Genomic DNA, 15,874 nt, shown 5'->3' on the forward strand with positions numbered 1-15,874 from the left:
TGCATGATTTTGAGGGATCCTAGGCCCTGAAAAATGCCCCTAGACCTACTTTGGCTCGTAGCAGTGGGCAGAAACATGTCAGCCATTAATTGATAGATAGGTGGCATGTTGAGTCATTAATCTCAAATAGGTGTCCCAACATTTGTTCTTAATCTCACTAGCAGTCACCACGAAGAAAGGTGTACTATTACACAGGTCACTGACTAGATGTTTTTATTATTCCCGTAGCATAACTGGATCCCACATCTATCCAGATAACTTTAATTCCTGCACTCCCTCCGAGTTCTTTAAACAGTGAGGTTGAGTCCGTCCAGGTGGCATTGTCCTACCCAGATGGGGCTAGGTGGTCATATGATGAAGCAAGACACTATATAGTGTGTGAGACCACCTAGTCTGTAAAGGAAATTTCCCCCACCACATAGCTTTAAGCAGCACGCAAAACAAATCTCAAAATCCGAGATACTAGGGTCCAAGGTAAAATTTGTTGCTAGTGGGTCCCACACAAATACCCCATACTTCCTGTGTATATGGTTCTGTTTCTGGGGAGACAGTATGGGTTGTTAGTCTTTCTTCTCTCCCCGACTCTCTGTTTGTGTTAAGATCTGTTGGTGATGGCCAGTGGATGCCCCCGCTATTCAGTATCAGATCTGTCTGAAGTACTATCATTGCCTTCGGCAATAAAGTTATTAAGGACCAGGCTCCATGCTTCTGCCTTGCCATTGGTGTGGGCCTCCTCTGCCGCTCCCCACTCACTGACATCTCCCTGACATGACCTCAGTTGCGGTATTCTCACACTTATCCACCTAATCGCCAAACTCTGCTTCGCTAGAAGGAGGGTAAGTTGAGCAATCTTATAAGGGATCTTGGGCCCCGGGGTTTCTTAATAATTCCCAACAAGCAGACTACTGGCGTATCGGGGACGTCTATGCCGAATGCCCATTCTACGATAGACACAACTTCCTTTCAATAGTTCTGAATATCAGCGCACACCCATGCCACATGAATAAATGAGGCCCCATGTTCCCCGCATCTTATGAAACCAGCATCTCTCTTAGGGTCAATCCTGTTTAGCTGTCTAGGGGTTACATAGGTGTGATGCAAGAAGTTAAAATGTGGTAATTTAAATCTGTGGTTGCAGGATACTCTCCTCACCCACCCACAAGCCTGGGCCCAGTTTGCATCGGCTATAGATTCCCCTAAATCGCCATCCCAGGCTGCACGGACTGCAAATGGGCGATTCTTCATATCGCTTCGGATCGTCTACCCCACCCCCTTGAATGTGATTTACTACAGTGGATTTCTCTACACTCATGTTAGGGAAATCCAAGAAAAAGTCAATTGCACATTTGAAGTTGTTGGTAAGTGTGCAAATGATTTTGTAAGTCGGACCCTATCTTGGAAGGGGTTCAGATATATGCATTCAGGCAAACATTGTAAAACTGTGTGAAATAAAAAAGAAGGAAGATATGCATATACTCCATTATCTATGTAACATTGTGTCTACATGATGACCTTCGCACACCTATGTGCAAACACATCATCATTATAAGTAGCAAAGACAGACAGCCATAGGTCTCTTCCTCTATGTCTGCAATATACTGCAAGGATCTAATAATTTTACAGCCACTGCCAGCAGGTCGTTTTGTAGCATTACTTTTCTCTTCTTCCTTCCTCTATTGATTGGCATGACATTGACTGCAAAAATCTCCCAAATGCTTGTTTTGCTTTCAATATTATTTTCATCACTCTCCTCACATAATTCCTCAGTAGCAATCCACAGATATGCTGTCTATAGTAGGATCTGGTTACATTTCCCCTGGCAAAAGTAGTAGAACATTAAAAAACAAATTATTTGATGTCTTTCATTGATTGACACCCTTCTTCGTTCTTATTTTCCAGCATGCACCGCTCAATGGATGGCGAGCGCTCCGCCTACAGAATAAATGATCTTGAAAACACACCTCAAGAGGAGAAAGAGGAGAAGGTGCACTTGAAGCTTTGCAGTGGATCATGTCACGCAGAGGAGATCTTGCAGACGTTAAATGCATACAGACAAAGTGGTATTCTGACCGACGTGGTGCTTTCAGTTGGTGGACAGGAGTTCCCCTGTCACAGAGCAGCCTTGTCAGCCAACAGCGCATATTTCCGGGCAATGTTCAGCAGCAACTTGAAGGAAGGTCGCCAAAATGTTATCAGCATCCAGAAGATTGCAGCCCCTGCGATGAGCCTCCTCCTTGACTACATGTATGGAGGAAACCTGGTGATACAAGAGGACAATGTTGAAAGTGTTATGGAAGCCTCTGATCTTCTTCAGATCCCCAGACTTCGAGACGCTTGCATCAGATTCCTTGAAGACCAGCTCCACCCTTGCAATTGTGTGGGCATCTTGAAGTTTGCTGACTCTTTTTCAATCACCTCGCTGTCGGAAAAAAGCAAGAAGTTTATGCTGGAGGGATTTTCGGAAGTGTCTTGTCATGAGGAATTCCTGGATTTAAGCCACGCCGAGTTGATTGAGTATCTGTCCAACGAAGAGCTGGTGGTTATGAAGGAAGAGGTGGTCTATGAGGCAGTGATGCGGTGGGTACGGCATGACGCTAAGACCAGGAAGAAGGTTCTCAGAGACATCCTGGAGCACGTGCGCCTTCCTCTCCTTGATCCGACTTACTTCCTAGAAAAGGTGGAAATGGAAGCAATCATTCAAGACTCCCCAGAGTGCTTCCCTTTATTGCACGAGGCACGGAAGTACTACATTCTGGGAAACGAGTTGGACTCAAAAAGGGCAAGACCTAGAAAGTAAGTCTGCATCACTAAAATGTGAGCTATAATATAAAACTTAAAATACGATTACTTATATTCTGAAAGGCACCCCACAGAAAAGAAACATTCCTTGCATGGAAAAAAATGATTTCCTAGTGTTGCGTTTTCTGCAGGAGGTATGGCTGGAACTATGAGTCTCCCTTTTTTGGTTTTAGCTCTGTTCTGTCTCCGTGTGTGTATGTGTGTGAGTGTGTGTGTGTGTGTGTGTGTGTATATATATTCACATATACAGTGCTTTAAATGGGCCAGTACTGTCCAGTACTGAGTACCAGCACTTTTTATTTTGAGAGGGAGAGTACCGGCACATCTCAAGAAAACCGTAATACTTTTAATTAGAGAGTACCAGCACTTCTCAGAAGCAAGCAGGTACTCTGGCACAGAGTACCTGCACTTTAATTTTTCCATTTCAAGCACTGCACACATATTTATCTATCAATATCTATTCACTGGGAAAAAACATGGTTAAAGTGAAGTTATTGATGGCATTGTTTTACCAACTTAACATATGTTCAAAAGTACCAGAGCTATTCAGCTGATAAGCCACAGTTAAGCCCAGTTATCGTTACAAAATAAAATTAAAAAAACTGCAATTCACAAGTTATGGTTAGGACAATAATAAACCACATCAAAGAGTTCCTTGCACTCCACCTTCAACCAATGTCCAACCCCACAGTGCGTGGTCTTTGGCCTGCTCTGCAGGGGTGGCCGCAGGGCCTGGCACCTGGAGAGACTCTTTGCCCAACCATTTGTGCATGGCCTGCACAATGACAGCTGTTTTTAAAATATTTCAGTGACAGTGGTCTATTTCAATGGAAATTGACTATTGTTGAGTTACGGGAAAGGTAACAGCTCTCTTGAGCTGTGACCCCCCTCCACTCTCAACAATAGTAATAAATACCATATTAATTTTTAAACTTTATGCATAAACATCTATATACACACACACACACACATATATTTTATCCCATCTAAACTGCTCCAAGACCTTTTTGTTATGAGAATCTCCCAAACTTTACACCAAAAAAAGCAGTTTATTGCCAGCATCAAATAACTAATGGCGCTAATCATCTTCCTCTTAGTACTCAATAATCTAAGAACTTGAAATACTGCAAGAGTGTCACCAGTTTGGTCTATATAGTATTTTTCAGATCTTTTATGCCCATCCTAACTATCTTTGTTTCTATTCCTAAGATTGCAGTGTCTCCCAAGTGCTGACTACCTTGGACGATTGACAATATTGCTGACCAGAGATGATTGTGAATCCCTTGAGGTGTTCACTAGCACAGAGGTCATTGAGACACAACATGGGGAGGGAATTTTTGAGAGCCACAATTGGAGAACCAATGCAAGTTCTTGAAATGTGCCACTGCAGCATCTCATCTTCAAACAAAATCTGCCCAGGCACAGAATAGCCTTATGCAGGGACAGTGGGAAGAGCGTCTCCTCAGTTTCTGCAAATGTGTTCTCAGAAAACAAATGAAAGACATGAGATAAAACAGTTGTCTAACACTAGGCTAGATACACACCGAAGAAAAGCTTTCTTCGCTGTTTGTCTAACCCTAATGGTGGTGTATTGACTATCACCCGAAGCTCAGGCTGAATATTAAATGTAAATGGAAACAACAAAAGAGGTGGGTGAGGTTTATACCTCACACAGAGGAGTTCATAGGCTCCATGACTTTGTAGAACATGTTGTGCACACGTAATACTTTTTCAAGATCTTCAAAACTTCCAGATTGTAAGTTGGGGAAGGCCACAGACCAAGATAGCTGTGTTTTCTTGGTCTTTCTGTAAGCCGCCACAATCTTTTCCACCAGGCTTGCTCAAGAGCCAGTCAAGTCAGAGAATGAAATGAGAATGCAGTGAGGGCAATAGAGGTGGTGCATCTGTGGAGTGAGTAGGCTGTGTCCTTCTTCATCTCTACCCCAATGCTACTGCAGGTGGTGTGCAGGGCAAACATGTTGGAAGGGAGTGGCATTCACCATTTTGATTTCCATTGGTGAGATTCTCAGCCATACTGGGGAGGTTCATGAGTTTTCAACTGAGGGGATGAGGAAGACGTACTGCATGCTGCTTCGTGTGCTGTAGATGCACCCAAGTGGTGGCCTTTAAAGGTGGTTCCCAGTGGTCTGGCATGCAGGAGGTCCCACAATGTAAGGGGATGCCCTCACTCCCTAATGGACTGAGATCTGCTGTAACAAATGACACTGCTGGAGGTGGGTGTTTTGCAGGGCTCAGCCTCCGTTCACAGTGCTGGTCACCATGCAATTTTCTTTCCTGACCACACTAGGTGGTGTCCCTACAGCAGCAATGTTGAATCAGAAGAGATGGAAACTTTTGGAGGAATGTCTAGAAAGGAGTAGAAGAGGCATATGATGAACTGGTTGGTGAGGCTGTACTTTCATCTTGGAGAAGTCTCTCATGAGAGCATTAGTGGTGCAGTACCCTGACATTCCCAACAAGAATGCAGCCTTTGAGATTGCAGTGGAGTTTAACTTTGATGGCTTCATTGGCAAAGTGCAGGCTGTAGGGTGAGACCATGGGAAAGCGTCAAAGAAAATGCAATTGGAGGAGACTCATTCAGCCAAGGTTGATGCCAAAATGCATGACCTGATGGCCTTCCAAAGGCAATGCGATGGATGGCATGTTGCTGCTAGACTCCAAGATTGAACGGCTGGATAATGTGCGTAGGGCACCTCTTCTGCAGATTCTAAGGATTCCTATGATGATGAAATCAGTCTTTTTTTCTAATGAAGGGTCCAAAATATTGGATTGCTGACTTTGGAGGGGTCCTATTGAGCATGAGGTTTTGAGTTTGTAGCGGCTTCCCTCCAGGAAAAGAGGAAAGAGTTATAAGACAAGTGGCACTGTTACCGTGACACATCAGCCAGCAGGCTGGCTTGATAAGATAAAGGAAGTGGCAGCTAAAAAGATAGTGCAGATGGGGGAGAAATGACTTGTACTCTTTCCTGACATCAGTACTGAAATGCTGAACAGGAAGAGAGACCTGTTGTATATTTAGAAAATTCTGGTTTTAAGAGGCCTTAAGTAATCCTTATTGTCTGGTAGTAGAGTATAAAGGGAGGTGCTTCGCTTCTTCCCAGGTGGACTCTTCTGTGGCCTTCCTCAGTAACTTGCCCTGGGACTCTGTGCAACACAGCATAGCTTGAAAACAGTGATGTCAAGATTTGTCCTGGATTCTCACTTGAGACTTTCTCAGTATGTTGGACTGGGAGCGCCGTCATAGTAGAGGGAATGGGAGTATTAGAAAACTTTTTCAATGTTCCTATTCCTTTTGATATTTGTCTCTATGCTCCCCTCTTTCCCTCCATTCAGTGACTGCGTAGGTCCCAGTGCTATATTTTTCGTGTTTATTTTGTGCAGTAACTTACTGCTTATAATGTGAAATGGTTTACTGGGAGAATGTAGTGAATAATGTGCACAGGATATCCGTCATGTTTGTGATGGAGTAACCCATCTGCCAATCTCTAAACAAGGAAAAAAGTGTATTTTAGCTGAGCAGTAACCCAACCAAGCCCTGGTAACGCTGTACTATTACTTTTTACACAGCTGCAAAGATCAGAACTATTCTGTATGATAAACCTGATTTTGGTTGCCCTGTAGGTTATGAGGAAAATACGTCTGTTGCCTCCAAAATAATGAATATCGCTGACATTGACCACAAATCACATGAAAAACTCTAGAATAGCATTTTATTGGTTTAATATTGCAATTCATGTGTGTAAGTTCACAGAATATTACTTAAGTGTAACAATGTATACAATAACACACGATCCTACAAATAACAGTAAACAGAATAAGACAAATGAAGAGAAGCTGGAGGTTACCTTTTGCCCATCATGGTTCAAAACATAAAGTGTCCTCCTTCTAGAGTTTGTAACATTGTACCATGTCTGATGCATTGCCACGTCATGGTAAATGTCCACATACAATCCAGTGCGCACGTCAGATGGGAATATGCGTGTTTTGCTTTTTTCCACATTAGGGAATGTTGAAAGACAGCTTATGCTTTTCCACCAGAAATTTGGAAGTGGAAACTCCTCATTTCCACCCTGGAAGTATAGGTACCACTAACCTCTTTAGAAGTTACTTTAAAATAGTTTTCCAAATAGGAATGGACATGTAAAGTACTTCAACCTTTTCTGTATCTGTACATCAGAAGCTGCAGTTTTTAATATTAAATGTCTATTTTTGCACTTATTGCTCCTGACAAACCTCCTGAAGGAAATGCTCCACACAATGTCAAGATGAGGAGAGGTGGGTGAAGCAAAGATCGCATTCTGGACGTTTTAGATCTAGTGGAGTCCTTAAAGTTATGTTATACATACATACATACACTCTTCATATTATGCGCTTGGTGTGGCCTCTCAGCACCTTTTGGGTTCTGTACATTGACAGTGAGGATTCCACAGACAGAACTTGGTGTTTGTCACTCAGTGCTTAATTTGTAAAACAAGAAGTGCCAGGGCCCTCATCAGAGCCCACTGCAGCTTGCACCAGCCATTGCTTCTGCCAGTGCTGCCAACAACAGTACCTACATAACTACTAACCATCGCACAGCTACTAATGTGACAACTGACACCATAGCAGACCCCAAAGCTATATGAACACCCTTGGCAGGAGGTCTTAGTCATAGTTGATGTATATTGAAATCATAAACTTTTGTTGTTCTGCTCATCTCTAAATTACACAAACAGCTCCACCTTGTGGCAAACTGTCCTAAGTGCCAGTGTCGACAATTAAGTCAGAAACCACCAGCTCAAATAGAGGAGCAGTGTTGTCACTGAGCTGTGGGAGGTAGCAGGCAGTGTGAGAGTATTCAATATTTTGCTGTAAATAGATGTGTCATAGGTTTGCTGGGTGTGGCTGGTGCTTCAGCCTGGATACCTAAAACTAACCTAGATTATTTGGTTTGCAAATAGCTGAGTTTCCTGCACTGTTTGGGTGGGTTTTATGAGTTATGTCTAGTTTTGTGCCATTGTATGGGGCGGTTAAATGTGCTAGCTTATGTTCCTCTAATTGGTTTATTTGTGCAGAATGTGAGAGAGGTGCACCGTCACATACATTTTATTGGAGGTGTTGTTTGTACATCACAGAGAAATGTGGGAGAGAAATAATGATAGAACATAGGGCCTGATTACAACTTTGGAGGACGGTGTTAATCCGTCCCAAATGTGACGGATATACCACCTACTGTATTACAAGTCCATTATATCCTATGGAACTCGTAATACGGTAGGTGGTATATCCATCACATTTGGGACGGATTAACACCGTCCTCCAAAGTTGTAATCAGGCCCATTGTCTTAAACAAGCATTTGCAATGCAATGGGTCTCGCATTTCTCCGAGTTAGAGCTATTAGCAGTTGTAAACTCCCAACCGTACTTTTCTTGCCTCAATAAATGGAGAAAAAAAGAGCGCGATTGCGCTGCTACAGTTCACTCGTAGTGAAACCTATCGGCAAAAGTGCAATTATCTACATAACCGGCAAAAGTGCAATTAACTATGTAACAGGGTCGTCTGCAAAGTGAGATCACGCTGTGAAAAAAGAAGTCCACAAACCTGACGGGAAACAGTGAGCCTCGTATCTTTTCAGTACTTGGTCGCTGCGCTCGAGGAGGGCTAACCACCAGAAAAGGCACGACGTATGCATGCCTTCCACTTATGAAAGCAAGCAGATTTTAAAAGGCAAGCCCACCGACCAATGAAAGACACTGACGTGACATGGGCGGGGCTTTGAGCCCTTTTCTAACTACTACAGCATCTCGTAAGCGATACGCATGTGCAAGCGCATGCTAGCGCAAGCTCGACCCTAAAAAGGGGGACAGAACTATTATTTCAATTGCTGGAACAAAAGCACAAACATGACTGTGATCGGAGAATGAGAATGTGAACCTCTCTTGTAAAATCATAACACAAAAGAATACACTGATTGCCACCACAGGCATTTAGAATGGGAGCCTGTTGGGAGGGGCCCTTCACTAACCCAGGACCACAGCTCTGCAAAGAGCACTGTTACTGCTGCATTCATGCTGAGATGTTGGCTCATGAATCCTGTCAAGCTATGTATGTTAAATGAGCACTGAGGTAAACCAGAAGCATTAGTGCACTGCTGCCCCATCCCTGTGTGTTTCCTGTCAGCTCTCCTCTTGTCCACAATGGAATAAATACAGTTATATTTATATGTTCTCTGTTTTTTGTTTATATGTAAGCCTTAAGGTTTTTACAGGGCGTAGGGATTGTGATAGTGTCTCATCATCTAATGTTATTAGGTTTTAGGTTTTTTGCTTATTTTGACCATTGCTCTTCGCTGCAGTGTTACCAAGTGCATTGCCTGCAGTAGTTATTGTAATCTCTTTCCTCTGCCTGTGCTTTTCATCACGAGTTATGGGGACAGCTGTACACTTTCCATAGCTTCACAGGCATCCGTTCATAACGATGATTCTCCCATCCAGTGCTCCATCAACATGTCTTGCCATTTCACTATTAACGATCTGCCTTTAAAAACAGATCTCCACAAAGCAGAATCATTTCATTTTCAATGACTGAAACTTTGCAGTGCAGAATAATCTAATTACTCTCATGAGCTGTTTCCTCATCCCGCCCTCACTGAAGACGTAATCCGGTATCCACACAGGCATTTACCATCTAAATCTGCAAGGTTACCCTTTTGTCTACTAATTGCTTTCTGTTTACCTCCTAGAGGCCTTTAAATGGACTGACAAGCCCATGATCCTCCCCTGGTTTTGTCTGTCTGGTCTGATTTACTAGTTTGGCCCAGGTAAGCTGGGGTTCAGCGACGCAGAGCGCAGGAGCTTTGGAGAGATTTATGGGTTCCAGGCTGGCAGTGTCACCTTAAGAATGTTTAGGGCCCTGGGCCAAACATACTTCGAGGATCCAGTTCAGAAAAAACTGAATTGTATTACCTCTTTTCTGCCAATTCAAGCCTTTATAAAAGAAGCAATATAGAACAATTGATAACGGTGAGCTCGAGTGATATAAAAATCACATTACCCGGGGGTCCCGAGGAAGGTGGGGGTCCTGGGCAATTGGCCACTTTACCCGTGCCTTAAAACGCCTCTGTAGGCTGGGAGGCTAGCACCCCGCAAGTGAGGTACAATTTTATTAGTATAAAGAATTCGCCTGGTGTAGTGGCATGGGGGTCCTTGTGGAGTAAATGACAGTATTGCTCTTGTGCTGCTGATAGGCAGTGGCAAAACAGATACCTATGCAGGAATAGGGAAGCAGACAGCTGCCAGCTTCTGACTCCAGGAAACACCCCAATAACACAGCGAAAAGGGCATCCTAAGGCCAAGTCACTAACACCTCCCAATCCCAAGATAGGAGAGTTATACTAGTCCATGATGAAGGGAACCCTCAGGTGTTTCTCTCGGATTCTACGACAAGGCAGAAGAAGTGATTACATAAGAAGCTGAGGGAATCTCATACATCTTAAGATCTGTAGAAGGATGTGAAAGTAACATATTTTCAAGAGGAGGCTTTGGGTAAGGTTTTAAAATACCTGGTAGGCAATCTATGCCTTTCTGAGGCAGAAGCAGCCCCCGTGGAGGCCTGTTACAGCACTTTCAGAGGCTTTCCAATCCCAGACTCACAATTCACCAATTCATCAAGTCCCTAATTGAGAGGGAATGGCAGTGGCATAACACAAAATGATGGGGCCTCCCTGCAGAATGTTATGAGGCACCCCTGAGCCTCCCATTTCATACGGATATTCACTGGTCTTTGGCTCAAAGGAGGCCCCCTGAAGGGTGGGAAGCCCCCTAAGGTGTTTGGGGGGGATGTGTTGCGCCTCAGGGGCTGCAAGGGCCTGCGTTATGCTCCCAGGGAAGGGAGAAACCTGGGGAGAACAGAAATTGCTCTGTTACTTTGAAACATCAGAGAAAGAGATGCTTCATTCAGGAGAAACAGATACTTTGACCATGAACCTATCTGCCAAAGCACGGATCTGCCAATGAGCCTTCAAGAGTATGAAACATGGCAAGTGCCTGCGTGCAGGGCCTCACACCTTGAAATGCCATGATCCTAAGCCGAGCAGTATAACTAAAGCATGTGCACTTCAGGAAATACCCCAAAACCACACTATTTAAGCTCACCTGTTCCCCGTGCAGTTGAGAGGATGCATATGAACAGCTTTGGACTGGAGCTTCACATAAATCTTACTTGAAGATAATCAATCCCACTGCTGCAGTCACAAAGACCATGTCAAATAGAAAACAGGGCACTTTGGAATGTCCAGGTGGTGATACGCAGCACTGTAAGATTGCCCCACGTAAATAAATATTCTGAAATGAAATGTTTTTGATCAAGGTTACTCAAAGATTTCACCTAGTCTAGGAACTAAAGGAAGGATAGTGGATATTGTGAGAAGGGTGTGTTATATGATTGCTACTATGATAATAGGACTTCATATTTAGGATGGCAGAACTTCAGAATGTGGACAACTGAGTACTTGCACACCTTTGGAAACTGTCACCCCAAGTCTTGGCTAGCGCACAGTGCCTCACCTGAACCCCTAACCTGACCGAGCTGGAAGGTGATTACTGGCAACCTGAACATGACACTCTGACTCCCCAGGGAAGTCGTGGAAACAGATCTCACCCTTTCATTGTATTTCTCATGCACACCCAAGCAAAACACAAGGGAGAGACGATACAATACATTTATTGAAACAATTGTAATGTTGCATAAACAGAATGAGCTGCAATAATTAGGCAGTTGAAACAAATGAAAGTTACCAGCATAATGAACATGGTCAAGATAATGAACAATCCAACCATGGTAAATAGTTTCGATAGGTTCTAGAGTTTCCCACCTAATTCTAAGACTATACTGAGAGCATAGGGGATGGACCCTTCTGCCTGCACAGTGTATAGATTTAGCCTTAACCCCAAGAGTCAGCCTGTAGTGTGGATGGCAAACCTTTCTGGAAGCTGGTAGATTAACACCAGCAAAGTTGCATGTTGAACACAGCGTTCATCCCAGGTTGGTCACAGCTGGAATGGCCCTCTGCCGCTTCTGGGTCTGTGCATCATTTATATTATAAGACCACACTGTGTTAGAAGCATAGCACTGATGTAATGCATTGTTTAGATGTTAAAAACTGTCTCTTGAATGGGCAATGCAAGCATTAAGATATTGTGCACAGTGTTCCTAGCCTTGGACATAATGTACTGATTACATGTCGAGTAAAGGCTAACTAAAACAAGCAACTCATAATATATTCCTCAAACAATAGCATGCAAGTGTAGTGTGTAAAATGTCATTGCTAGAAGCGATGCAGCAAAAATGTGCAAAATTTGAAATCTAAAATGAAGCCAAGAAAAGGGGAAACCAGAGTGACAGAGTGTGAAAATGTCCTGACTCTGCCCACTTCTCCAAAACTGAAGTTTTAGCGTCTGATTCACAAAGGTAAACTTACCTTTTTGTGTACGTTTACTCATTTTTTGGTATTCACAAACTATGAGTTTAGTTTTACTAATAGTAATTTTACAACTGTAGAGACTCTGCACATAAGATATGACAGTATCTCTCAGCTTTCATTCACAATAGACTGTCTCTCTGTCGATAGAATGTGACACAATACTTGTTTTTCAAAAACATCCTAAAAGCCTTTCTGTTTTCTGAAACATGTCCTTTCTTCAGGTAGTTACATTTTGTTCTGCTTTTTCTTAGCATCATAAGAACACTTCTTGCAGTAGGAGCGTGCTGTATAAGAGTTCAATAACCCAATCAATCGATTAATCAATCAAGGTTACATTGATATCCCCATAAAGGAATTCTGCTACAATATTAACTTTGTTCCAGTGTCAATATAAAGAAATAAAATTGAAGCCATTTTGCAGCAGATACTCAACAGAGACAGCCTGTAAATTTTATTGTTTGCTCTGCATTGTGATAAGGGCTAGAAGTCCAGATTTACAGCTGGAACACATCCATCATCATCTATATAATGAAACTAATAGATAGGTAAGCCTGCTTTGCTCATCTCTTCTAGAAATGTTCCTACAACAGGCATCCTTTGATAAACTTGTGTTCAAGAGATACTTTAGAACATAACTGGTGGTTGATATAACAGTCCAAAAATATGAAATGCCCTTCAAAAACCACCACAAACAGAGACTACCAAACAGTTCTCCAGAAAACGATTCCAAGGAAGTTGAAGTGTGAAAAATGAAGCTTTGAACTTGTGAGCGGCAGAGTAGGGGACGGGAAGTTAGGTTGCCATGTGGGGAGGACACTGCAATACCAGTTACAAAAAGAGAGGATGAAGGACCCTGAGAATGGTGTAGATAAGATCAAAGGACTAGATTGGGGCTTTATAGAGTGCCCTCATTTTGTGTTCATGGCTGATACAGAATTAACTATAGGTGTCTCCTAGCTCAGCAGGGGCAAAATTGAAACAATTACCTTCATAGTATCAAGTACAATTGTACAAGAGAAGTATGCTTTAAGTACAAAAAGAATTGCAACAGTGGCAAACGATTAATAAAAAGAATTAGGAGAATTATTGAGCATTAGAAATAAAACTGAGTGGAACCGGGTTCCTGGAAGCTCCAGCTCGCTTTAAACTCTGTGCCGTAACATTCCTTCTTTGAAAAGACTAGAACTAGTGCTAGCATGTTTATGGAATAAAGTATAAATCTAACTAAATAAATAAGGTACACTGTTCCATAGGGAATAAAGTAAACATGTTTTAAATCCTCATTTCAAGTATTATAGCCAGTGCTTTAATATATGCTCATATTCGAACAAGTAACAGAATTATTTAATTCCCAAAAGGGCATCAGCTTGTTCAAAGGAGAGACTATGTCTGGGCAAGGCTTGTTAGATAAATATATGACACATATGCAAGTCTAAGAGGTAACATTTTAATTAATATAGTAACGAACAGGACAATTTATGGTTGTCATCACAGCTATTTGTGATTGAAGCTTAGTGTTGAACAGAATAGTTTGTGGTCACCCTTCCTTTTTCATTTAATTTAACCAGTGTTTTCCCTTTTAGGTTCATGGATTTAGCGGAGGTCATCGTAGTCATAGGTGGTTGCGACAAGAAGGGTCTTCTGAAGCTACCCTTTACAGATCGATACCATCCCAAGACCAAGGAGTGGACGGCACTTGCGAGTGTGCCCGGATACACCAAGTCTGAGTTTGCTGCCTGTACCCTAAAGAATGATATATATGTCTCAGGTGAGAGTGCCACTCTCCATGCCATCCTAATTTTCTGACAGGTGCCAGCCTAAAGTGTAACTGCATTAAATGTATAATATGCTAATTCTGCCAGATTCTGATGTGTCAACCAAAGGCACTTCTATATGTCGGTGGTGACACTTGTACTGTTTGGGCGTCTGATGATGTAGTGGATCTGTACAAACAGACGTGAGACAGTGGTCTGAGGACCAGGTGCTGGCAGGGACTGAAGGGAAGTGACGCCAGTTCCTGCTTGTGTGTGCAAAATGATATCCTCTAAGAAGAAAGAAAACAGTTTTCATATATGTCTGCAAAGGTCACCTTTTTACATTAAATTAACTGGAAAAATGTAGAGCCTTAAAGCCTTCTAAAGGCTAATTTGGAGATGGTAGATAGAGAGACATGTAACAAAAAGGAGCAGATGTTCAGTTCTCCCACTTTGTTGTTTCCCTACCTTATTTTAAAGATGAAGAAATTGCTGTTTTGCAACTCCATAGGGAAACTGGCAGTGATCTCTCACTAAGGGTGGGTTAAATGCACTGTCCTACTTGGACCTGTCTGATGCCATTCTCAGCCTTTGCATTCCTGCACAAGACTGCTGTCCAGCATGGAAGTCCCAGACAGCGAAACAATGTCCCTCCCTTGCTGGGGAAAACTCCCACCACATGAGGGACATTGATGTTTTGTTTTCAGTTAACCAGTCCCAGGACACCTTTCTTAAGGTGTGCACTTACACACTTTATAAATACCCTTCATCATCATCAGCATCACCATCACTTTGGGAAGGTGTTTTTGTTTTCAATCGGTTTGTCATGCCAGCTTGTTGCGCATTAAGCAGTTTCACCAGAAGTGCTCCCACAGTGTCACCAGGAGCAATTTTGGCAAATTTCCTCTACCTTTTTGGTGGGAAAATCTGATTTTGGTGGGTGTTCTCTGTGCAGAGAAGCCGCTCTTGACAAGGGGTGACCTCAGATGGATATTTCTTCTTCCTAAAAACTGTAAATGCGTATCTCCCTTAGTGGCAGCCATCACCTGTCTCACAAAGAAATGTTAATACACTAATGTTTTACCTTAATTTATTCTATAATTGCTGTTGGAAATTACCATCTTTTGTGTGCTATTCCCCCAGGTTTTTTGCCTTCTTTTACTGAACCTGTTTGTAGGCCTTTATACTCTGCACACTTTATTCTTGCTAACCAGTGGGAAAGTGCTAGTGCTCTCCCTGCTAAACCTGGTAAAATTGGTATATGCCTGATTGGGTTAGTTAATTTTCTCATTAGTCCCTAGTATATGGTACTAAATGAAACCAGGGACTATAAGGTAAATTCCGCAAGAGGGCTACAGCATTCATTGTGCCACCCACTAAAGTAGAGCTATAAAACATGTCACCAGGCATGTCCCTGCAGTGTACACTGCCAGTTTGACCTGCCAAAAAAACCCTTGCCATGTCTAAATCTTACTTTGTGATACTTATAAATCACCCCTTAGGTAGGCCGTAAATACCCATATGGTAGTGCTCATGGCATTTAAAAAGCAAGTCATGTATATCTAATGTTTTACCTGCCCCGGCAGTAAAAAAATCTCCAGAGTTGTTTTTCACTGTGACACGGCTGCGACTCCCATAGGAGAACACTGAGTTACATTATGACAATTTGTAATCAGCAACCTGCCGTCATCGAGCCCCGCTTTGGATCCAGCTTACAGCCTACCCTCCCAACGACTCGTCGACGACCCCTTTTTGTGCACAAAAGTTTCAAAGTCAGAGGGGCATTTTTCTGCCGGGACAAGCCTCGTTCCTGTATCTGACCCCCACTCCATTGTGGTT

General features: G+C 42.7%; 1 protein-coding gene across 3 annotated transcripts in view; it reads left to right on the forward strand.

The window, feature by feature from the left end:
* Window positions 1-15,874, forward strand: part of KLHL35 (kelch like family member 35) — a 91,088-nt gene that overhangs the window by 33,425 nt on the left and 41,789 nt on the right. For all 3 annotated transcript variants that reach the window (XM_069203870.1, XM_069203871.1, XM_069203869.1), the window contains 2 exons: window positions 1,900-2,793; window positions 13,865-14,049. In XM_069203870.1, coding sequence (XP_069059971.1) covers window positions 1,901-2,793; window positions 13,865-14,049 — 1,078 coding nt within the window. In that variant the 5' untranslated portion in view covers window position 1,900. The remainder of the gene's footprint in view (window positions 1-1,899; window positions 2,794-13,864; window positions 14,050-15,874) is intronic.

This window comes from Pleurodeles waltl, chromosome 8 (genome assembly GCF_031143425.1).
Source record: "Pleurodeles waltl isolate 20211129_DDA chromosome 8, aPleWal1.hap1.20221129, whole genome shotgun sequence".
In the NCBI taxonomy this organism is placed as follows: domain Eukaryota; kingdom Metazoa; phylum Chordata; class Amphibia; order Caudata; family Salamandridae; genus Pleurodeles; species Pleurodeles waltl.